This window comes from Lepidochelys olivacea, assembly GCF_965140295.1.
Source record: "Lepidochelys olivacea isolate rLepOli2 genome assembly, chromosome: 1".
NCBI classification, from domain to species: domain Eukaryota; kingdom Metazoa; phylum Chordata; order Testudines; family Cheloniidae; genus Lepidochelys; species Lepidochelys olivacea.
The window spans coordinates 343,235,161-343,259,693 of NC_140411.1; the positions used below are offsets into that span (position 1 = coordinate 343,235,161).

Here is a 24,533-nt window from a genome sequence, read left to right on the forward strand (position 1 = left end):
CAACCCTTCATCCTCAGCTGCACCCCAGAGCCCGCACCCCCAGTCAGAGCTCTCACCCTCCCATACTCCGAAGCTCTCAGCCCCAGCCCGGAGACCCCTCCTGCACCCCAAATCCCTCATCTCCAGCCCCACACCAGAGCCCGCACTCCTAGCCGGAGCTCTCACCCCCTCTCGCATCCCAACCCACTGCCTCAACCTGGAGCCCCCCCAGCCCCCTGAACTCCTCATTTCTGGCCCCACCCTGGAGCCCGCACCCCCAGCCAGAGCCCTCACCTGCTCCAGCCCCCCAGCCCCCTGAGACAGCCCGGTGAAAATGAGCGAGTGAGTGAGGGTGGGGAGAGCAAGTGACAGAGGGAGGGGGGTTGGAGTGAGCGGGGACAGGGCCTCGGAGAAGGGGCAGGGCATGGGCCAGTTCTCAGAGGACGACGGGACAGGGGGCAGGGCAAGGGTGTTCGGTTTTGTGCGAGTAGAAAGTTGGCAACCCTATTCTGGTACAATGTGTTACTATTAGGAGATTCTACTGAAGACAGGAATAGTGATAGGAAAGTCACTCCCCACAGCCATTGGCATAAACCCGCACAGAGGCTGGGGTACTGCAGACAGTACGACCTATTCTACCCCTCATGCAGAGAAGGCCGTGCCCCTGCGAGCCACAAGAACTGGTGTTCTCCAGGGAGCCTGACTCACTGACGTGGCTGTGATAATACTCTGCAGGTGCTGCACATTGTCGGAGTCAACCTTTCCCGCCACCACAATCTCCGACCCTCCAAAGTAGTTATCGAAACTGTTCTGGGTGACATCTGACACTGATCCCTGAGGATAGTTGAACTCCACTTTCTTGAGGAGCGGGGTAGAGACCTGATTGTAGAATTTCTGCAGTTGGAAAAGACACAGGGGAGAGAGGGTGGTAAGTCTGTTGTATTTGACTCAACCCTCGCTGACATGCTAACGCAACAGCAAAAGGTACAGGTGACAGAATCTGGAACCCAACAGGGCAAGTCTGAGCTGTTTATTTTCCAGGAAATGCAATTCCCCTTTTGATTAGACCTTGAAATGTCTGTGTATTTACAAACACAGCTCCCAGGAAAGTCAATGGAAAGACTCAGGCCCACAGTCTGTAATGACAAACACCTAGTTTCTTCCAGGACCCAGAGGCAGAAGGAAGTGTGAATACTGGTGCATATGGGCCCAAATCCTAAAGCAGGTGTGAAGTCAACGAATAAGGACTTGATGATTTGGCCCTTTATTATTTATTGCTTATAGATGTGAGCCCAGGCTTCAAGCACTTTCCAACTCCATTGATCAGAATTTAGCCTTCATGACTAGACTCTTCCTCTATAGAATGGGCTGAAGTAAAATCCTGGATCTGGACAGCCTTGAACACAGCTCCAGAAACCCCACTTTGCAGTTCAGAGTTTATCTCTATGGGCTAGTCTTCACTACGACGCTGCTGCAATCAATGCAGCAGGGATTGATTTAGCCAGTCTAGTGCAAACCCGCTAAATCGATGGCAGAGCGGTCTCCGGTCGACCCTGGTACTCCACCTTTCTGAGAAGAGGAAGGTAAGTTGACCGGGAGAGTGTCTCCCATCAACGCAGTGCAGTGACGACACTGGGGTACGTCGACCTAAGCTACGTTGATTCCAGCTACGTTAGTCACGTGGCTGGAGTAGCGTAACTTAGGTCGATTTACCCCTGTAATGAAGACAAGCCCTTTGTTATAGAAGGTCTTGGGTTTACAGACATGATCGTTACCCTGTTGAACTCTCAGGGCTAGTCTCTGCTCTCAGTGGGACCTGTGTGAACCAGGAGTAACTCCATCGCCTTTGAATGAGTTATTCCAGATTCACAGCGGGGAGCAGAGTCTGACCCTAACAGTCTAAGAGGTGGATGGAAGGAAATGCACCTTCATTTGCGAAGAGGTCTCCTGATTTCCAAAAATCCTCTGTGCCATTCCATGGTTTTCATGAGAAAGCCTGTCCAGGAAATCATAGTCTACATCGAATCCAATCCCGAGAGAGAACAAAGAGACATCTTCTGGTATGTTCTGTTTCACGTTCTTCTGGATTTTAGTCAACTTCAGCTCACCTTCAAGGGAGAGAGTGACTTTCAGTCATCTCCTGAATGGAGAACAAACCCTTCAACCCAATTAAAAATGATTCATAAGAATCCTCAGCTAGGATCTAATCCCATATTCCTTGAATATCCCAAACTCTCAGTGTCTGTAGTGGGAATGTTGGTTTGCTATTTTAACATATGGAGATGAATAGGGCTGTTTTCATCTCACAGAACTATTGTTTTAGGCTCTCTGCAAACTCAGCAAGACACCACTAATGGTTTACACTTCAGTTCATGATTTTAAGGTTCTCTTTGCAACCTTGAGGGCTAGAAACTTAACTTTTTTTTTTAAATAGAAACTTCAGTTGTAGAGCAGCCAGGGGTGACTTTTGAGGCAATTTCTGCAGTTGGGGCCTGATGCAAACCCCACTGAACTTAATTTTCTTTCTGATTTATTCTTCATATTGGGGGCAATTCCTAGGACGGAGCAGCTTCTTGGGGACCAGCCACCACAGTGTGGGCTGAGATCTCTGGAAGAGGGGATTGCCTGTGTGATGGTTGTGACCTCCTCTGTTCCAGGACTGGAGTATGTATGTAAATAAAGCACATTACCCTTAGGATATACCCAGCCTCCATGTCACTCATTTCTCATCCACTAGGAAGCCAACCTGAAAAGCCCCAGAATTCCGCTACCACTTGGCAGAGGGGCAACATGGTGTCTGAAGCAGGACACTGGCGTTGGAAGAAGGGACAATAGCATTTTCTTAACTTACTTGTAGAGTGTCCATGTGCTGGTTGTGTTTCTTAAGCCCATTCAACTGGCCTTTCATGTCACCTAATGCAAGATCCTTACCTACCGTAGGGTCACCATCTGACACCAATATGATCATGGAGACAGAGTTAGGATCCAACATTCCCAAGTTGCTGGCTTCCTTTAGAATGAATATTGCTCGAAGAAGAGCTTCGTTGATGTTTGTACCTGGTAAAGAAGTGATAAAATGAGCATGTTTGCTACGCAGCTTTCCTTCTTGAAATAAAGGCTTAGTGCTGAGAAAATAATACATAGGAACATAGGACTGGAAGGGACCTGAGTACCTGAGTCCAGTCCCCTGCTAATGCCGGCAACCCTGTCATAGAATCCCGTTCTATAACTCATCAAGTTCATCTTCAGACTAGTTGGGTTGTTTGCCCCCACTGCTCTTATTGGGAGATTGTCCCCGAACTTTACTCCTTTGATATTAGAAACCCTCTTCTCATATCCAGCCTAAATTTATTCATGGCCAGTTTATCCCCATTGATTCTACCCCTCTCACGTATTCAAAGACAGGAATCATATCCCCTCTGAGCCTTCATTTTTCTAGCCTCAACAGGCCAAACTCTTTGAATCACTTCCTGTAAGAAAGACCCTCCATTCCCCTGATCACCCTAGCAGCCCTTCCTTGCACCTGTTCCAGTTTGAATGAGCCTTTCCTGAACATAGGTGATCAGAATTGTACATAGTATCCAGCTGAGGTCTTACCACTGCCTTGCCCAATGGCATTAATACGTCCACAGATCCACATTTTAGGATCGCACTTGTGTTAGCCCCCATGGACAAAGACCTCAAGGACAGTTAAAGGCCTCCCCAGAAATAGATGCTGAGGGGTGTGGTGCATGGCCTTTTAATTAAACGCTGCTGGACTTCCTCACTTTAAGTATATTAGGTCAGATTTTGCTTGTTTAGTGGAGTTATTCATTGAAATCGATGGAGTTGTCTCAGATTTACACGAGTATAAGTGAAAGCAGACTGTGGTCCATTCAGTGGGCCTCATTCACTACTGTATTACTCTGTTTTAAGCTAGGGTTCACCTAGGATTTAAAAATCCCCACCATACTTGGGAGAATTTAACCAAAAATCCCAAACCTTTGGACAAATGCCTATTAAAGGGCCAAATTCTGATACTGGTTAAAATACATTTTGCTTTGCACTCCTCTAGGTCCTTTCCCTACAAGAAGTTCAAATATGAATGAATGAAGCTTCAACGCCCCTGTAACGTTGGGAAGTACTATTATCCCCCTTTAACAGCAGGGGGATGGAGGCACAGAGAAGTTAACTGATTTGCTCAGAGTCACATGACGAAATCCAGGGCAGAGCTGGGAAGAGACCCAGCTCTTTTGACTGTCTGTCATTGGTTTTAAAGCCAGACAGGGACAATTAGATCATCTTGTTTGACTCCTGTATAACACAGATGATGGAATTTCACCCAGTTACCCCTGTACTGTGCTTGATAACTTGTATTTAGCATATGTTCCAGAAAGGCAGCCAAGCTTGATCTGAAGACATCAAGAAATGGAAAATCCACTACTTCCCTAGGTAGTTTGTTCCAATGGGTAATCCCCCTCCCTGTTTGAGCCATATTTCTAATCTGAATTTGTCTGGCTTCAGCTACCACCCAGTGGTTCTTGTTAGGTCTTTCTCCTGGATTAGATAAGAGAGCCCTGTACTGCCTGGTATTTTCTCCGTGTGAAGGTACGTATACACTGTAACAGAGTCATCTCTCAAACTTCTTTTTGATTAGCTAATCAGCCTGAGCTCTTTCCACCTCTCACGGTAAGGCATGTTCTCCAGCCCTCAGATCAGTTTAGTGGCTCTTCTCTGCACTCTCTCCAATTTCTAACAACTTTTAAAAACTGTAGACACCAGAACTGGATGCAGCATTCCCATATCCAACTTCTCCTGGTGCCGGTGGGTGCTCGACCCCCACTCCTGCCCCCGGCCTGCCCCGACTCCACCCCTGCCCCTTCCATTCCAACCCCTTCAGCAAAAACCCACCCCAACTTTGCCCCTCCCTGCCCCTATTGGACTCCTTCCCCAAATCCCCGCCCTGGCCCTGCCTCTTCCCCACCTCCTCCCCTGAGTGTGCCGCGTTCCCGCTCCTCCCCGCTCCCTTCCACAGCTTGTTACACCGCAAAACAGCTGTTTCACGGTGGCAAGCGCTGGGAGGCAAAGCCGGGGCGCGGCGTGCTCAGGGGAGGAGGCAGAGGCAGAGGTGAGCTGGGGTGGGGGGGTGGGGTGGGGAGCTTGGCTGCCGGTGGGTGCAGAGTACCCACCAATTTTTCCCCATGGGTGCTCCAGCCCCGGAGCACCCATGGAGTCGGCGCCTATGCCTGGGCTGGAACCCAGTGTACAGGGTGGGCCTGGGTTCCCCTCCCAGCCACTTGGAAGTGGCAAGGGCATTAGAGACACCAGCCAAACAGCCAGTCTGGAAAGACTTTGATTTCCCCAGAAGAGGAGGACCTTAGTGACCTGGCTGGAGGGCCCAGCCATGAAGAGGCCCCTGCGGTTCCTGAGGCTGAGAGTAGGACTGCAAAGCAAAACAAGATGGGAGAAGATACCACCGGAGTGAGCGTGCAAGCGGGCAGAGCTAGTTCCCAGGATGGCCAGCAGGAGGTGCTGCTCACAGTGAGTGAGCCCCGTGACAGGGAGTTTGGTGCCCACATACCTGTAAGGATCTGGACCCAAGTCCAGAGGTGCTGGGGGCACAGAGAGATAGTGTGGTGGCACCATTGCCTGGTCTCTTGCTGATACATGAGATCTGTGGGACAGGCCCCACAGAAGGAACACCCTGCCTTTCCCAACAGAATGACCAGGGGGCTCTGCAAGGGTGTCTTCATTTTGCCCCCCTCCCTAGGTCCCTTTTCCTTGTCCATCTTGCCGCACGAGTGGGAAATCTGGCCTTTTGTGAACAGGACTCTGCCTATCTGTCTGAGGCATTTCTGAGGCATTTATCCCCATGGTACCTAAGTGACGAGAGTACCTCATTATCAAACCCACGTACCCCCATTGGGATGGATCTCCTGGATGTATTTCTTAGCATCCTCTGTCTGCGGTGCTGTGGCTGCAACTAAATCATCTCTCCAGGTGCGAACATTGTGGTTGAAGTCAACAATAGAAAAGTGGTCATCAGGCCGGAGATCACCCAATATGGTCTTCATCGCCTCAACCGTCTGAGACAGGAAGGGGTCACAAGAATAGGCACATTTAGCTCTTTCCATTATTCAAAGCACCCTATAAACGCTAGCTAATGAGTAAGAAAGTAGGTGAACAACAACACGAGTGATGGGCCCAAACTGGAACCTTTTATGAGGCTGTCTCTCGGCCTGCTTCCTCGGCACTGTGGAAATCCAGGTAAAATGGGACCTGGCTTGACAGAATCCAGATAAGGAGTCTGCAAAACCCAAACTTGTCCTCCTCATCCCATCCCCACTGAATACTAATCATGAGAGGGAGAAGCCATGAGCAGAGAGGACCTCGCTCTGGAAGTTGTGTAACGTTGGTATTGGCACGACACTCAGGAGACAAGATTTCTACTGCTAGCCCTGTCATGACCTGCAGTGTGAGGCTGAGCAAGTCCACATCCCCTCTCTGTGTCTCCATGGCCCCGTCTACAAATTCACCCTCCCTTGCGAAGTGCTTCGAGATCTACTATTTCAGAACTCAGTATGATTCAGATGACCCTGTTTCTTTCTTAAAACATTTTAAGGACAGTAAATATGGTGGGTCAAATCCTGAAGTCCTCTGCTCAGGCAAATGTCCAGTGACTTTTGTGATGCTTTTGACAAAGGACCTAAAGATCCGACCTAGTGATTTTCAGTTTGGGCAAGAGCAAGGTATGTGGCAGTCAAGCAAGCAATAGCTACACGTACGGGAGAACACAAAGGCAGGGCCTTCTGTCTGCACAGATCAGGAACTTACTTGTTTCATTTTCAATCCCCACATTGAGCCGCTCACATCGATAACGAATAAAATGTTTTTGGGCAGCGGATCCAGATTGTCAGGAGCAAAGTAGTGAATAAAATAGCCATTAAAAATCTGCAAAATACAAACAGTGGTAACCTGAGTTCCTGTAAAGATTCCACATGGCCCAAGACGGTAAATGGAATGAAAGGTTTCAGCCCTCTTTACGGGCCACATTCTATTTTCACATAACTCTGCTTGTGTATTGCACTGATCACCATAATGCAGTGTCTGAGCGCCACTGGCTTTAAGGGAGAGCAGAAATTGGCTCTAAGGACTTGCTTTGGGAACGCCTCTGCACTGGCCCGGGGGGTGGATGAGATGGTGTAAAAGAGCTATTTCATCTCTAATGACTCAACCCTGCAACCCTACTCCAGGCCAACATGATGCTAATGAAGTGCCAGTTTGCCTTCTCACAACTTCTGACCCTGTTCCTTTCGAGTCAGTTAATCAGTACCCCAGTACGGTGTTGGGGAGCACTGCAATGTGAGAGATGCTGGCTTTTGGACAGGACAGGGAGCTGGTCCTGACCACTTGTTGTTAGGTAACTGTATTCTGCCTGCCTAAAATCCCCCTGCTACTTCAATTGGATGCAAGATTCTTGATCACTTCTGTTGTTCAACCATGCTGTGCTTTGTTCCCGCTTTAATGCAACGCATAAAGGCACCAGAGATGGGGATCGTGGATGGTCTGCTCTGCTGTGGCAACTACTTCTGATGTTCCAATTTGGGTAAGGCCAGTTCTTGAATTACACTCAGGCTTGGGGTCTAGGCCCCGGCCCCCTCTGGCTTTTAGGGGCTACCTCACTTGTCTTATGGCCCCCTTACTTCTCACTACTATCTAAATTAAAGCTCTTGACATTCAGGGCCCCCTAGACTTTCAGCACTGTGTATGAGAGCAACATATGGTAACAGAATAAACTTACTTCCAGTTCTCCAGCTTTGGTTTCTCGCTGCACATCATATGCCACCACAAAATTCCCATCTACTGCCGTGGCAGAACAGGTGGGGCATTTTCGTTGCTGAGCCACTGTTGGTTTGAAGGACACGTGGGCCTAGAGGTGAGATGTGAACAAGGGGACTCCATTACAAAGTCAACCACACATCCCACGACAATGGCATCATTCTGAGAGATTAGGAATGAGTCCTGCAAGAAGCAATGGACTAGACTTTTGTATCCAGAGGACAAACAATTTCATTGAGCACCTTTGTAATTTTCCAAGTAAAACGGAGTAAAAGTGGAGAGGGATTTTTGTTGCTTCAAAGCAAAGATTGCTCTTTGGTTTTCTTCGCTCATTTTCTTCACTAATAGCAGCTCTGTGTGCAAACACACAGAGTCATATGCCTGTATTACAGACAGACCTGGACAAACCGTTTGTCACGAGCAATTCATTGGATGAATTTAGCTCTTGTTTCCTGTTTGCAAGGAAAAAAAATATTTGCATGACACCCAAGATTTTTCACAATAGCCATGATTTCCATGCATTTGTTATTTGTAATGGTTTGTCTGAACAAATTGACAACCTATAGATTCCCTATAAATTGAGGGCTATGAATATTAGTAATTAGTTATCCGTGATTTGTTACCTATGTCACATGGTATTGTTTCTCTTTCCTGATTGGATTAATTCAACTTTTTTAAAGTGGAAAATAATGAATGACCTATAGTCAATAGTGAACATCATGTTAACTCAGAAGTAGCCATGTTTGCCCATGACTATAGTTAGACTGCACACTCTTCAAGGCAGGGAACATCTTTTTATTCTGTGCCCTGGTCCATGCGTGGAATCCCTCAGGATTATCCTGTATTAACTGTTATTATTATTATTATTTATTATTATTACCACAGATAAAAGCTCCAAAAATAGCCACAGAACCTGATCATTGACATGAACAGTTGAGAGCATGAACATGGCCGAATCGAATTGTGGGCTGCATTTTGCCAACGGGTTTGCAAATACATTTTCATGCTATTCAGTTTGCTCCAATTACAACCCTGGATGCCCCAGCCCAAACCTTTGGCTAAGTGGGTTTGTGGATAAACAAGATGTGAAGCTGCTCATTGATATCAGGGGTCTGACTTGCAATTAACCTGAGATTTCAGTATAACCTCAGTTATAGACTGTATTTGTGTGTGTATTTGAGCCTCATGAATATGAGGGACTGTAGTTGTACTGTCTATTTTATTTATTTAAAAGTCATCCATCAGCTTGGTATCTAAAGGCCAAACCAGATATCTGTGTAAGGCCAAACACAGTGAGAGTAACAGCTCAGCAAGTTCCCCCCACCCAACACACAGACCTGCCAAAACACCATAGTCTTGATCTATATCATCTCTGTTATTTTACTCAAGACCTGGGCCTTTTTTCTATCGATCCCTTTATGTATGTTCAAATATTGATGCCCATCAACACAGAATTTGAGCACTCTTCAGAGGATAAAGCCAGTTATACCAATTTGTCCGGTGTTTTGTGATGAGAACATAAAGTATGTTCACAGACGTCTACTGATTCTCAAGAGGTCAAAGGCTAGGGCGTTAAATCATTGAATCAACTAGCCCTCAAGAACATGGCTCGTCCACACATGAAGGTTATTCTGGAATAAGGTATGCTGTGAATTTAAAGCAGAATAGCTATTCTGGAAAAACTCTACATGTGTACACTCCAGAGTAAGAGTACCTTTTTCTGATTTTAGTTTAATTCACTTCCATCTTGAAGCTAATTGGGAAAGAGGCACTCTTACTCTGGAATAAGAGAGTCCACACACGTAGTTATTCAGGAATAGCCACTCCAGAATAACTGCATGTGTAATCAAGCCCTAACACAGCATCTGATTATTTCTGAGTTCCTAATGCAAAGTATTGATCAGCTCTGGGTTATATGTCATACATTATCTATCTATCTATCTGTTTTATACTGCTGCCATCCACATAATCTGAGCACCTTGCATATAAAATCAACAGCAAAGTTACAAGTGGTCTTCATGGAGTATCTGGCACGTCTCTCTGTTCAGACGTGGTGTAGGGTGCGATCATCAAATGTCTGCATTCTGAATGACAGATCTCCTCTTTCCGAGTGCTTTCTATATGGTGAGTGTGTATTACTTTGCCAGATCCCAGCGGGTACGGGGAGACTCTTATCCCCTGTGGGAGAAAATGTTGTCCACCTACAGTTTCTTGGTGTCAGCTACTGTTTGGACCATTACCTTTTTCTCTCCCTTAGAGATGGTGGTGATTCCCGCAAAGTGATCTCCTAGCGAGTTAGGAACATGCACATAACGAAGTCCCTGAGGCTCAATAATGCGGACATCCACCTAGAGGCAAGAGGGGAGGACAGTAAGCATGGAGCCTCATTAGAAATGCCCCAGTGTCTCATGAGCACTTCTGCGCTCCCCAAAGCACACTTGCGACAACACCCGGCCTCAGAGGGCGGCCATAGGAACAGAGCCAATTTGACTATTGCCAGGGGTCCAAGCAATGGTTTGAGCATATCAAAACAGCAGGGGGAGCTCTCACGCCACACAGGAGGAGGGGAGGTGGAAAGAAATACTGATCCCCCGCCCCATGCCCGGGAATGGAGTGGGAGCGCTTTGTCTGCTGTTAGCAGAGGAGAGAGGGGGGAAGCTCCCTTCTGTTCCCCCTCCTCCTCGCTTTAATCCTTGGATCCAAGTTGCAGGTAGTGCAGATTGGACAGTGTGTTGTTTCACGCTCTGGTTTCCAGGAACAGTCCTAGGTGGGTTGCTGGCCAGGGCAGAAGACACTCCCTCACACCCACCTCACCCCTCTGAGCAGAACAAAGTCTGGCCAGTCAGCAAAACAAAACTAAATAAAGCCAAAAGGCTGGGCAATCAGGAAAACCCTGAGTAGCACAGTGCCCCCTGAAAGCTGGCACCCCGATTGCACCAGCCTGGCTGGTCCCATTGCCAAGGGAAGACTGACTGGCAAGTAGTCTCCCCAGCTCCTACGAGTTGTCTGTTCCTGCTGTCGGAGGTAGGGGGAGATTGGATAGTGAGCTGCTTTTCCCTTCTGGAGGGTGTGTGGGGAGACTGGAAAGGGAATTGCTTTCCCCTCTAATCCCAGCCCTGGAACTAGAATGTTGGTGGAGCCCTCCTTGGTTCTGCTACTGGGTGGGAGATCAGGCAGCAAGTCAGCTCTGCAGCAGGGAAACAGGATTTAAGGAAGCAATCAATGGGAACATGTCCAAGCCCTCAGTCAGCACGAAGCAGCCCACACTCCGCAACTCGGGAGCATGAGCAGTGAACATTCGCTTAGGGCCTGAGCCATAGCCCATTGAAGTCAATGAACATTTATTTTATGCAAAAATCCTGCCTGCTTTTGTAGGCCACTTCACTCTGGAATTAGGGATGGGGATATTTTGAAAGGTGTTATACAAATTAGGGGCAAATCCTGTCTCTCTTACTCACATGAGTCACCTCTACAGACTTCAGTGGGACGACTCATGAGGGAAAAGAGCTGGATGTAGCCTTGAAGTTGTATATAAGTGTGCAGTAGAGTGCATCGCACAAACTGTCACTCGCACTCGTATTTTCTGCGAGAACCAACCAACTACGTGCCACTTGCAGTGACCTGGGTGAGAAGCAACACAGAACATTGTAGTCCTTGACTCTCCTGTACCTCTAGGTGCTTTGCAAGTCTTCCAGGCTGCAGAGAGATAACATACTCGTACGATCCCAGCTTCCTCCGTATCACTTCTTGGTAATGAATTTCAAACTGGACCTTCATTCCTCCGGGCACGTTCAGTTCAGCTTTAAAGTTTTCCATGTCAAGGGCACTGCTCCTGGAGGTGTTGTCAAAACACAAAGCTGTATCTCTGTGTGGCAAGTACCCGAATATGAAAACTCACCCAGTACCTGCTTCAGGAATAACACCTGCTTTTCGCTAAAGGCCCGAGTTAATAAATTGCAGGGAGACCTAATAGCTGATTTGGCCTTAAATTTGACCTCTAAAAGGGAACCACACTTACATATTAACTCAATGAGGCTTTGTCAATTTGAGGGTGGAAACACAAGGTGAGCTCTAGACAAGTTAACTATTGTTCTTGCTGTAGATGAGCATAAACACCTGTCAGGGATGGTCTAGGTATATTTGGTCCTGCCTCAGCATGGGGCAGGGTTACCAATTTGGGGAAGTTTTACCAATTCCTGGAGGTTTCATCACATGACATGATCTTTAATTGAAGATAAATCTTCCATTCCTGGAGACTCCAGGACAATCCTGGAGGATTGCCAATTCTAGCATGGGCGCATGCACTAGATGACCTCTCTAAGTCCCTTCCAGGCCTACCTTTCTATGATAAACCAAACTGGAGATTCAAAGCAATGGAATAGAGCTGATCAGCAATCAGAATGTCTGTTCCGCAGCAAATTCCAAAACTTCCTGCCCAATGAAATGTCCAAAATAATTTAATTTCAAGTCAATTAAAAATATTATTCTGATCTCAACTTTTTGATTTTCTATTATTATAAATTATAATATAACTGTTGAAGTGAAAACTTGTTTGAAAACAAAAAATCAAATTGTTCCGTTTCAATAGGGAATATTTCAGCTTTATCGAAGAGCTTTGTTTCAATTTTTTTCCGAAAGAAAATCTGTTGGAATTTGACACATGCCCACAGAAAGTATCGATTTTGACAAAATGGCATTTTTTACCACAGTCAAAATCAAAACCCAGATCTGAACTTCCACCCTGAATTCTAAGACATTCCAAATCCAGATCAGGATCTAGATTTGAATTTTGCACTTTGACTCCGCCTCTAACATTTGCAGATTGCCGGTTTCTGTTTAAAAAACAAAAACAAATTAAAAGTAGTGGTTGGAGTAGAAGTCTGAATCAGGACTCCTGGGTTCCACTTCTGATTCTGCTACTAAGCTTGGGCTTGTCACATGATGATGAAGTTCACCCTTGTGCAGAGAGCCAGTATAAGTTCTGTGTTCTGATTAAGTCCAATGTAAATCTCAAAATAGAGCAGAAGTGGGATTTAAGTGGTGCATGGGCATCATGCTGACCCTATATTTGTAGCATCTTAGCTATTTCTGGTAAGCACTTCATAAAATAATTACTTAATATATAGGCCCTGATCTGGCAGAACACTTAAGTTCTGACTTCAGTGAGACTATTCATGGGCTTAAAGTAAAGCATGTGCTTTGCCGGATCAGGGCCTAAATAAAGACACGGTACTTATGTTCATGAGATTTCCACCAGATATCCTATTTTGGTGTCAGGACACAGACCAGTCCCACAGTCTGGGAGTTAAAGATGCTAATAAAAGGAAAAGAAAGTACAGTAGCATAATAAAGAGGAGAAATCTTTGTACCTTACTATTCCAGCAGCTTTGCCTTTGGCCCTGGCCTGAGCATATTGTTGTCTGGCTGCAGATTTTTCTCTAATTGAACTAGTAAACGTTATGCCATTTATGTTCCTAAGAGAGAAAAACACAGACAGATCATCTCAGAGACTATTGTGGAGTTTCTTTATTTTAATGAGAAATCAAGTTGAATCAAACCTGTTCCTAATCCAGTGGGCTCTTTTACTTTAAAAAAGAAACAACAAAGCTTAGAAAAATATTATTTTATATACAATAAAAGTTATGGACACTTTCCCTGTTATCCTTCCACCACCTTCTTATTTGATTATTGAAATTGTCATGCACAGTAGATACAGCTACCCACTACTTACATAGTAAAGTTGTGAATGAAGGCTCCTTTGGGAATCTGCACATCAAACACCACATTTTGGGAATGTTTAGCTTTATTTTCCACTTTGCTTTGGATCATGGTGTCGACCAAACGGGATGTTATGGTGGACTGAACTTTGTAGCTATAAATACTTATCTTGTCATCACCTGCTACCTGCAATGGAGAAGAGAACTTTGAAAATTTGGGAGAGAGATACACTGGGTATGTTTTGCATGGAGGGATGGTTCAATCCATACTGACAATTACAGTGTCTGTATTTAGCTACAGTTCATTACAAAATGGCGCCCTCAATAGATCTTCAACTCTTGTAGATCTTAGGCGTTTGGGAAGAGGTCATCTAACAAGAGAGTACTGTAATATACTGGCCTAGTACATGAGCTCGTATTGCATGCCAGTTTGCTACTTTCTAGTATCTAAAGCTCTTTTGCTTAAGAGGGAGATGGCTGAATTTCTTGTGCAGTAGGTTCTCAGGTTCAACCCCAGCTAGTAATTGTTGTGTCCATGGCTTTGTCTACACACTAAACTGGGTTTCCTTAAACTGGTGCAGACCCGTGTGGAGACTCTTAGGTCAGTTCACCTCAGCTTTAGCCTGTTAACTAATCAAACCAAAATAAGCCTGGTTTAAACAGGACTAAGAGCCTTGCAGCCTTTTGCTCTGGTTTAACTGAACTGGTTTAGAATCGCTCCTTTAATGTAAAACAATTCAGCTTTGAGTGAGGACAAGCCCTGTGTGTATTTCACTAACTCTACATGTAGGAAGGATTGGGATTTATAGGCCTCCTGGAAAAAGTGTGTTTTAGAGAAAGACTTAAATAAGAGAGGGAGGAGGCAACTTGGCAGACCAAGTCAGATGTAAGATCCACCATAGCAGTTCGTTGAGAGGGAGAACAGCATGATTTGCCATGAGGTTTATAAAAATATTGCCTTTTGGGAGGAAGGGAGAGCACGTTTTCCGTTCATTTTTGTTCTTATTCCGACATCAGTACAATATATATCACTAGGAAATCTTGTACCAATCCCCCGAACAGCATTGTGCAAGCAGTCAGCTGTTTGAAGAAAACAGGTTAATACCCGGTCAGTGAAACAAGCAAGGCATTGAACAAACAGCAGGATTGATTTCCAGATAATGGTTAACTGGAAAATCATTTGTCATCATTTTTTTTCCCAGAAAAAAACTCACCAACTCTTCAGAGTCCTCATAGTTTAATGTGCTCCTCTGGGAAGAAAAGAAATAGAGAATGAGACTTCAGCAAGCCTGAGAATTACAGGGCCAGTGGTCATGAAGTAGCTATTGAAGGGATCAAAAGCATATTGCCCATATATTGTTTCACAAGATGATCAGAATCAATGAGAGTCACTGGGTTTATTTCTTAGTGTCTGTCTCTTTGCTTTATTTCTTGCACTTAAGGGGTGGATTTTCAAAAGTCCCTGAGGCCCAGATCCTCAAAAGGTGCCTAACTCCCATTGATTTCAAGTACTTTTGACAGGTATCAGAGTAGCAGCCCTTTTAGTCTTTATCCGCAAAAAGAAAAGGAGGACTTGTGGCACCTTAGAGACTAACCAATTTATTTGAGCATGAGCTTTCGTGAGCTACAGCTCACTTCATCGGATGCATTCAGTGGAAAATACAGTGGGGAGATTTATATACACAGAGAACATGAAACAATGGGTGTTACCAAACACACTATAATGAGAGTGATCAGGTAAGGTGAGCTATTACCAGCAGGAGAGCGGGGAGGGGGGGATGGGGACGGACCTTTGTAGTGATAATCAAGGTGGGCCATTTCCAGCAGTTCCTCAGACTTTCTTGTCCACTGCTGGAAATGGCCTACCTTGATTATCACTACAAAAGGTTTCCCCCCCGCCTCCTGCTGGTAATAGCTCACCTTTTCTGATCACTCTCGTTTCAGCGTGTATGGTGAAAGAAGAGGAGGACTTGTGGCACCTTAGAGACTAACAAATTTATTTGAGCACAAGCTTTGCATGGTAACACCCATTGTTTCATGTTCTCTGTGTATATAAATCTCTCCACTGTATTTTCCACTGCAGGCATCCGATGAAGTGAGCTGTAGCTCACGAAAGCTCATGCTCAAATAAATTGGTTAGTTTCTAAGGTGCCACAAGTACTCCTTTTCTTTTTTGCAAGTACCTTTGAGTATCTGAGCCTAAGTGAAGCATAAGTTCAATTGGACATCACTGACAATCTGGCTCTGAAACCTAGGGACTTTTGAAAACAAAAGTAGGGCTGATTGAAAAATGTCCATTGAAATGGTTTTCTGATGGAAGTTTGGGATTTTGACAAAATGATTTGTGTGTGTGTGTGTGTGTGTGTATGAAAAGGGTTTGCTTTCTGTGGAAAATTTTGAGTTTTTGTACAAAAAGTTCTGGTCAAAAACCAAATCTTTTGCCCCAAACCAAAACTTTTTCGAGGGGGTGGGGGGAATGAAAACTTAAGGTTTTCTGCCAAAAATTTTCAGGTTTCATTGATTTTTCCGATGAAAAGTTGAAATTTTCCATGGAAATTTTAAACAAAATGGATGTGTTTGTTGCTGTTTTCATCCATAAAAATCTGCAGAAAAAATAGTTCTGACCAGCACGACTATTTAAGCCATACAAGGCTTAAAAATAGTAATTAATGAGCTATTTTTTTACTGCCATATGAATATCCCTGTTTGGAATTTATGTCAAGCAGTAGCTACATCTTGTGGCCCGCTCCTGACACTCTAACAAATTAAACCCATATGAGTGACGCTGGCTCCTTAAATGTGACAAAAACCCAAATTGAGGTAGACAGCAAAAACCATAGAAGAAACTTATAATGATGGGTGGTTCTTTTCCTAACGTCTGGTATCAATTTAGGTCAGTAAATTTGAACTAAGAATTGATTCATGGGTAACTGCAAGATTATGTGCGATGCAGGTAAATCTGGGTGTATAGGGGAGGTGACATTCCTCATAAAGAGATCCTCTAAAGAGTTATAGGTTGGGTAGCTCACCATTTCACTGAGCATAAACATGGCCCAAGTTTGTGTTTGGAAATGCAATGATTTAGGTTTAGGTACACTTAATCATGCCTCAGTGTCGGGAGGCTGGACTAGATGACTTCTTGAGGCTATCTTCCAGCCCTACGTTTCTGTGATTCTAGGAGGAGACAGAGATGGGCCCAAGTTGAACTATTCAGATCCAGATTTTAAATCTCCCAAAGTTTGGTGGTGGCTGCACCTGGGTTTATCCCATTTAAAGCTAAGGACCATGTGCAAAATTTCAAACTGGGTTGAATTTGGAACACCTCCAAGGATTCATAGTGTCAGGAGCCCAGTGTTCAGCTGTTCACTGGATCTAGTGTTTGGTTTGTTCATGTTTCTCGTAGCAATAGGTCAACACCAGAATTTTTATCTAACCCCTCCAAACGTTGGTAGCTGGGATCAAACAGACCCTAGATCCAAACCAACCCTGGTTTTGATTGTGCAAAGCAGAACCCTGGCCAACAAAGTCTTGCAAAAGCAAAACCCAGTGTACTCAGTCCATCTGTAGTTACAAGGATCTGGCCAGTAAGAAGGCTCCATAGTCCCAGATCCAGCAAAAGGCTCATAGCCAAGATTTTCCAAAGTGACTAGAGATTGGTAGGGCATGAATTTTTGGTTGCCCCACACCTTAAAGGACCATGAGTTTTCAGACAGCTCTGAGCTCCTACCCTCTGAAAATCAGATAGTGTCTCAGGTGAGGCATCAATGATAATCTAAGACATGGAAGACCTGGGCTCACATCCCTGTTCTACCATAGACTTCTTGTCTGAGCCTATTCAAGTCACCAAGCCATTCTGTGTCTTGGGTCCCCATCTGAAAACTAAGGATGAAAGCATTGCCCTACCTCACCAGGGTGTTGTGAGGCTAAATACATTAAAGACTGGGAAGTGCGCAGATACCCAGGAATGGGGGCCAGATAAGTACTTACAACAGACAGAATAGGGGAATATATAAAAGCCCCTTCCAGCTGACCTCCAGATACTTTATTAGACCATCTGTTTTGGACCTAGAGATCTGTGATCTGATGGTGGCAATTCTGTCCCCTCAAAATAAACCAGACCGTGATCTCTAAGGGAATTTAATTTTATTACTGACGTGAATTTTCTGCTGGTGAAAGATGCAGCTGGAATGCAGAACAGAAGCAGCATGGACTTCCTCATACTGCCTCTCTGTTGTGTCTCAAACCCTGACCTGGGGTAACCATCTCTGGTGCAGAAAGGGGACTCAGGTTTCCATGACTCAAGCTAGTCTTTGCCCTCACTGCTGAGACGGCCAACAAAGGGCCTACTGTGACAATGTGGGAGGCGTGGGAGGTGGAAATTTGCCCATTAAGAAATGGACTCCCCCCTGGAGCTGGTTGAAATTTGTCATTCAATATAAATAAAGACGTTTTTATCAAAGGGAAAGTTTCACAGAAATCATTTTGAGTTTCCATTGCTCAGGTTTTCTTTAATGCAACTTGTGTTTTTTGATGATCATTTTATCTGTGGTTTTGAGGGGTTTATTTCCTCTGCCAATTTTCACTTATCCTAGGCCTAGTCTACACATAAATGATGTATCGCTTTAACTCAGGGGTGGGCAAACTTTTTGGCCTGAGAGCCACATCAGGTTTCTGAAATTATATGGAGTGCTGGTTAGGGGAGGCTGTGCCTCCCCAAACAGCCAGGCATGGCCTGGCCCCCGCCCCCTACCTGCCTCCCCTGCTTCTCGCGCCCTAACGGCCCTCCCGGGACTCCTGCCCCATCCAACCCCCCGTGTTCCCTGTCCCCTGACAGCTCCCCCAGGATCCCTGCCCCATCCATCCCTCCCTGACCCCTGACTGCCCCTGACTGCCCCCCACTGCCCCATCCAACTCCCCCTCTCCTTCCTGACTGCCCCCCCGAGACCCCTGTCCCCATTCAACCCCCCTGTTCCTGCCCTCCGGCTGCCCCGACCCCTATCCACATCCCCGTCCCCTATCCACCACCCCGAACTCCCCTGCCCTCTATCCAACCCCCCCTGCTCCCTGCCCCCTTACCACGCTGCCTGGAGCTCTGGTGGCTGTCGGCCCGACAGCCGTGCTGCCCAGAGCACCAGGACAGGGAGCCACGCCACCCGGCTGGAGCCAGCCACACCACCGCGCAGCACAGAGCACCAGGTCAGGCCACGGCTCTGCAGCTGCGCGGCTCAGCAAGAGCTCGCCGCCCCGCCACCCAGAGCGTTACGCCCGTGGCACAGTGAGCTGAGGCTGCCGGGGAGGGGGAGCAGCAGGGGAGGAGCCGGGGGCGAGCCTCGCGGCCAAGAGCTAAGGGGCCGGGCAGGCAGGTCCCGGGGGTCGGATGTGGCCCATGGGCCGTAGTTTGCCCACCTCTGCTTTAACTACACTGTTATAGTTAAAAGTGGTACAACCCATTTCCCCCAGTGTGCATGTTGTTATACTTGGATAAAGGTGTTCATATTGGTATCGCTTTTTTTCATATGGGAAGGGGAATAAGCTAGACTGGTATCAGGCTCCTTTATACTGGTACAACAGCATCCATACTCTGGCTTGTGCAGGTATAGCTGTATCCGTTAAAAAAGATCACACCCCTAATTGACATAGTTATACTGGTAAAAACCTGTGTGCAGACCAGGCCCATGTCACTTGGGTCCTGATTCTGCAAGTGTGCATAAGCCTGATTCTCATTTACACTAAAACCCCTTTATACCACTCTGGCGGTGTGAGGGGGTCTTAAGATGGGAATTTACACTCAGTTTAAGGCCTGGAGCAGTGTAAAAGAGCCATAGGGCTTGTCTACACACCGCCGCAGTATGGACTACTGGGGTGTGAATTGCAGAGTGCACTAACTTCCCTATGACAGGTTTCAGAGTAGCAGCCGTGTTAGTCTGTATTCGCAAAAAGAAAAGGAGGACTTGTGGCACCTTAGAGACGAACCAATTTATTTGAGCATAAGCTTTCGTGAGTTACAGCCCACTTCATCGGATTCACTTCATCACTTCCCTATGTAGACCTTGCTGGCACACACTAAAAGGTACCCGCTACACCTTAACATAGCCCTGTTTGATACGGGACTACATCAATGCAAACCAAGTTCCTTTTCGTTCACACCAACACGGTCTACATGGAGCAGTTCAAGCACAATGCGCTCACATGCTCTCCAATATGCAGCCCTGTCATCTGCCCTGCAGCACGGTGGAGATAAGCTGTTAGTGTAAATGAGCCTCAGACCCATATGCCTGTCAACTTTATACACCAGGAGTATTCCCATTTAACTCAATGGGACCTTTCACATGCATGACATTAAACCTGGCCCCAATCCTGCAAACACGTATCCACATGCTTCACTTTTGTCCCATGAGCAATCTTATTGCCGTTAATGGGATTACGCATGGTCGCGAAGTTATTAAGTGTTTGCAGGATTGGGGCCAGGTGGCTTTTCCCCCCTCCAAAATAAAAATAAAATGTTAATTTTTTGAAAACTTTAAATTTTTAAATCAAAAAGTCTTTTGATAAGCTTTTGATATAAAAATCATTCCACAGAAAACTTTTAAAAATCCATCTATTTCAATAACTGGCAGAACCAAATGATCAGCAATATAGTCACCAAAAAGAAAAGAAAAGAAAAGAAAAGAAAAGAAAAGAAAAGAAAAGAAAAGAAAAGAAAAGAAACTTTTTTGACAAGTTCTACTGATCCACCAAGTACTTTTCACATACAGCACTGAGCAACGATCACCTGTGATTGGTTTCCCATTGACCTAACCTGGAACCAGTAGCCAATCAGCAGGGCTGGAAGAAACCATACCACATTACCAATTCCTGAGCCCTAGGTTTTCCTGGACATTTTGGCGCCAATTCTGCAATCAGGTTTCACCTGGTCACACCCCTCCTCTGCATGGAGCTCCTTTGAAGTCAAAGGGACTTTTCACATGCATGAAGTTAAATGTGTGTAGTGTTCTGATTAATTATTTGTACTGCGGTTGCTCCTGGGGACTCCAATCAGGTCCTGGCCCCATGTGCCAAGCGCTGTACAAACAAAGAGTTCTTGCCCAAAGCAGCACCCACCAGGCTCATGCATGCATGGATCCTCCCGAGTACCCCTGATTGCAGAATTGTAGCCTTTGTAATGGAATAGAACATCAGTCATTTGCTTCAAAATATTTTTCTTTTCAGTTCTCTCTCTCTCTCTCTTCACCTTCTCTCCTCCCCGTTTCTAAATTTTATGGTTACTGTACCTGGTACCTGCCATTTCTAGTCATGGGCTTTGACAGAAATCCATCGAGCTCCAGGTCAAACAAGTTCTCCAGATCCTAAAGGAGACACAGGGAAACAGTAAAGTGTTCACCTCACGGCAGATTTCACTTTCAGAGCTCTCTGTTTCAGAACTGGCAACACACTCATTGAAGATATGATAACAGAACAGATGCAGAAAACAAATCCATAGCATTTGCCCATAACTTCAGCGTTTGTTGCAGATAGATTTTAGTTTGTCATCTTGGGGCTTGATTCATCCCTCCAGTTTTGTGCTAGTGTGAATTTAGTTCCTGCTAGGTGCAAGTGGGGAGCTGAGAGGAATTACGATTCTGCGCGTCACAGTTTCTTCCCAGGGCAACAGATCTATAGCCACTCCCCTTGCACAGTGATGAATCTCCAGGCTCCATCTACCCCATTATTTAATATGATCACTCTTGGCCTCCACATGGGGCTATTACTTCTGAAGCAAGGACATATCTCAGGGGGCCTGAAATATCCATAAAGTACAGTAGGCAGATTTACAACACAGTGGGCCCAATCCTGGCCTCCAGTGTGGACTGACACAGATTCTGTCCTCGTTTACACCAGGGTCCAGAGTAACGCCATTGAAGCCAGTGAAGTTATTCTGGTTTTACATCAGTGTCACTGAGAGCAAAATTTGGCTCCTTGACATTAGAAGGAGCTACTCCAGATTTACACAAGCAAGAAGGAAATAGGCCTAGTATTTTGTACCCAATACAGAACAATCAGGATCAACAATCTCATCATGTCATTAAAAACATTGTACCACAAAAGAGAAAACATATCTGTCTAATTATTATTAACATTGGAGAGGAACACTAAACAACACAGAGCTTCAGACCATCCTTGCCTCCTGCACCATAATGTTTCAAATGTGCCCAATAAATAATAGAGTTTGGGTGAGAACTGTAACAATCAGACTCGGATCTGAACTCCCCTGAGAATCTGAAAGCATTTGGGTCCAGAGATTTAGTTCAGCTCAGGTCTAGAATTATGACTTTATTTAGAAATGTATTAAGAAACTGCTCATTGGCCCTGGTCCATTAACATCAATGGGAGTGTGATAGAAGGCGGCGGATAGAAAACAGGCCTGATTCTGCAGTCCCTAATATGTCTATTATTAAGCACTGACACTGCTCCGCTGTATATAAGACACACATTCCCCCTCTGGAGGAGCATACATTTTAAGGCCTCGACTCTGCAATCAGACCTGTGCAGGCAAAGACCTTAGCCCATGTGAAGCCTCCCAAAGCTGGAGAGGATCTGCGCTGCTACACTGAGCCAGTTTCAGGATCAGGGCCTGAAAGACAGGCAAAGCTCAGACGAGAACGGGAATTCTGCCTGAGTAAGGCATACAGGGTCTAGCCAATAGCTACCCCTAATTTAATATAGGCATATTAAAGAGCAATACTGGGAATGGAAGACAAGAAGCTGTTATCCGGACAATACATGATTATAGCAGAAGGAAAAAGAAATTAAGAGGTAGCAGCAAAACTATTAAGAGAAGCAACAGACCTGATCCTGCGCTCATCAGTAGGAGCTCGGATATTGACTTCAGCGAGTGTAACAGGATCAGACCCCCTGTGGAATTACTTACATCTGGGATTTCGTCGATGACGAGATCAAAACTTCGTATTTCAGAAACAACGAATAAAAGCAGAAAGCAAATCAGCTGCTTCATTGTCTCCCTGCTTGCTTCCCAAGAGCTGCTCGCATAGGGGCTGGATAGCGGATCTCTTCTTCTCTGAGCCAAGTTCAAGGAAAAGACTGGAACTTATGCAGTATTTTGAACAAAATTTTGAAATTCTGACTTTGTTCAGGCCCCCGGTAAATATTTACCCTGTAACGCAACCCAGAGCTGAGGGGGCATGGGCGAGGGTTGTGCAAATATGGGTCACGCAGCCATACCCCTGATAACAGCTTAGCACCGGATAGGCTCCATTCTTGCCTTTGGATATTCCTGGAGGGTTTAACTAATTTGCTGCTAGATGCAGGTTTTGGAGAATTGAAAATGGGAAAGATCAAAGTGAAAGCTGACTTGAAATAAATCTGTTTACAGTAAACAAGGCAATAGCCAGTTCTCAAAGATACTGATGGAATAATACTCTGCCCGTCTATGAGGCTGCAAACCCCTGCAAACCCCTGAATGTTCGTAGTAATAGCAGCTGCCAGCCATCCTGAGAAAAAAGGCTCCGCCTGGCTTCTTAGTGAATAAATATTTAATACACACACAAACGTTTACAGACAGCATTCAGAAAATTTCTGAATAACTTCTTAAACAAAACTATTGGACATTAAACTGGTTTTTGTTCCTTCCACCGACGTCCCAGCTTTGTTGCTGTTACATAATTCAGTGCAAAGTTTCAACACTTTTATATTTTAGGACACACAGACAGACATATTGCACTCTGATCTGCTTAACAATGATTTCTCAGTCTCTTTAGTGTGGCCTAAAAAATAAGCATGTATGTCCCCTGGATCCTCTAAAGCCTGAAGAGGATAGCTGCCTCTGAACTGCCCTCCAAACATGTCCACAAGCAACAGCCCAAAGATCCTTGCAGCTAACAGCAGTTGGCTGTCAGGAGGGATGGATCGCTCAATGGTTTGAGCATCAGCCTGCTAAACCCAGGGTTGTGAGTTCAATTCTTGAGGGGGCCGTTTAGAGGTCTGGGGTGAAAAAATTGGGGATTGGTCCTGCTTTGAGCAGGGGGATGGATTTAGGTGACCTTCTGAGGTCCCTTCCAACCCTGATATTCTATGATTTCCAGTGCCCAGACTAAGAAACAACTGTCTTTTGAGTTTCTAGCAAAATAAGGAATCCATGGCCTGTATCCGAAGTGGTAGAGGTATGAGGATACAACAGACACGTCTGTTGCTTCTGCATCAGTCACCCACTAACTCCACAGAGCTGTCTTCAACTTCCATATTTAGAACCTTTTCTCCCTGAGCTTTGATCAACTCAGCTCTCAGATTGTGAATGTGTGGAACCTGCAAGACTCCTTGCTGTGAAATGGAGCCCCCTCCAGGCTCACAGCTTGGGCTGTCACCCCAGGGTAGGTGGGGGCTCCAGCTGTGAGTCCCATGTGGCTGTCAGTGCCCCACAATGCTCCACTTCAGTCCATGCAAGTGCTCCTGGTGAGGACACACACCACTGGAAGAAGGAGAGTAGTGTCGACACCAACATCAGTTGAATTACTGTGGTGGCTGTAGATTGACCTAAATTAAGTTGACCTAATATTGTAGTGTAGACAAGCCCTAAGAGAAGTGAAAAAACAGTAAGGTGAGTTGAAGTGACCCTGCATAGTTGCAGGCCCCCTATATAGTGAGGAATAGGAACCCTAGCGGAAACAAGAGTTGGGGGAAAAGTTTTGGTCAAAACTTCTTTTCAGATAAAAATGCACATTTGGCAACACAAACATTTTGTGACTTTCACCTAATTGTTTAGGAAAAAACCACTCAGAAATAATCAAAATGTTTCATTTCAACATTTGCAGAATAAAATGGTTTGATTTTTTAGTTTGAAACAAAGTTTTCTTTCAAAATTTCCTTTAATTGTAGTTTAAAAAATGCAGAAACCATTTAGAAATGGTCAAAATCAAATGAAACATTTTGATTCTGTCAAAATGTTTTGTTCAGCCTAAACCAATTTTCTGCGTTTACTTTTAAAAATTGCCAACAAACGGAAAAATCTGTTATTCACACAGCTCT

At 45.3% G+C, this 24,533-nt stretch overlaps 1 protein-coding gene across 1 annotated transcript in view; it reads right to left on the reverse strand.

Annotated features, from left to right (window-relative positions):
• ITIH2 (inter-alpha-trypsin inhibitor heavy chain 2) overlaps nt 1-22,590 on the reverse strand; it is a 38,913-nt gene extending 16,323 nt beyond the window's left edge. Inside the window, exons 1-13 of the mRNA XM_084628712.1 lie at nt 22,423-22,590; nt 20,786-20,860; nt 14,729-14,764; nt 13,529-13,701; nt 13,167-13,271; nt 11,467-11,629; nt 10,038-10,145; nt 7,760-7,888; nt 6,793-6,909; nt 5,876-6,044; nt 2,911-3,036; nt 1,906-2,087; nt 688-873 (exon numbers count right to left, since the gene is read on the reverse strand). Of these exons, the coding sequence (XP_084484838.1) occupies nt 688-873; nt 1,906-2,087; nt 2,911-3,036; nt 5,876-6,044; nt 6,793-6,909; nt 7,760-7,888; nt 10,038-10,145; nt 11,467-11,629; nt 13,167-13,271; nt 13,529-13,701; nt 14,729-14,764; nt 20,786-20,860; nt 22,423-22,506 (1,653 nt within the window). The 5' untranslated portion in view covers nt 22,507-22,590. The remainder of the gene's footprint in view (nt 1-687; nt 874-1,905; nt 2,088-2,910; nt 3,037-5,875; nt 6,045-6,792; nt 6,910-7,759; nt 7,889-10,037; nt 10,146-11,466; nt 11,630-13,166; nt 13,272-13,528; nt 13,702-14,728; nt 14,765-20,785; nt 20,861-22,422) is intronic.
• Between the last annotated feature and the right edge of the window lie 1,943 nt (nt 22,591-24,533).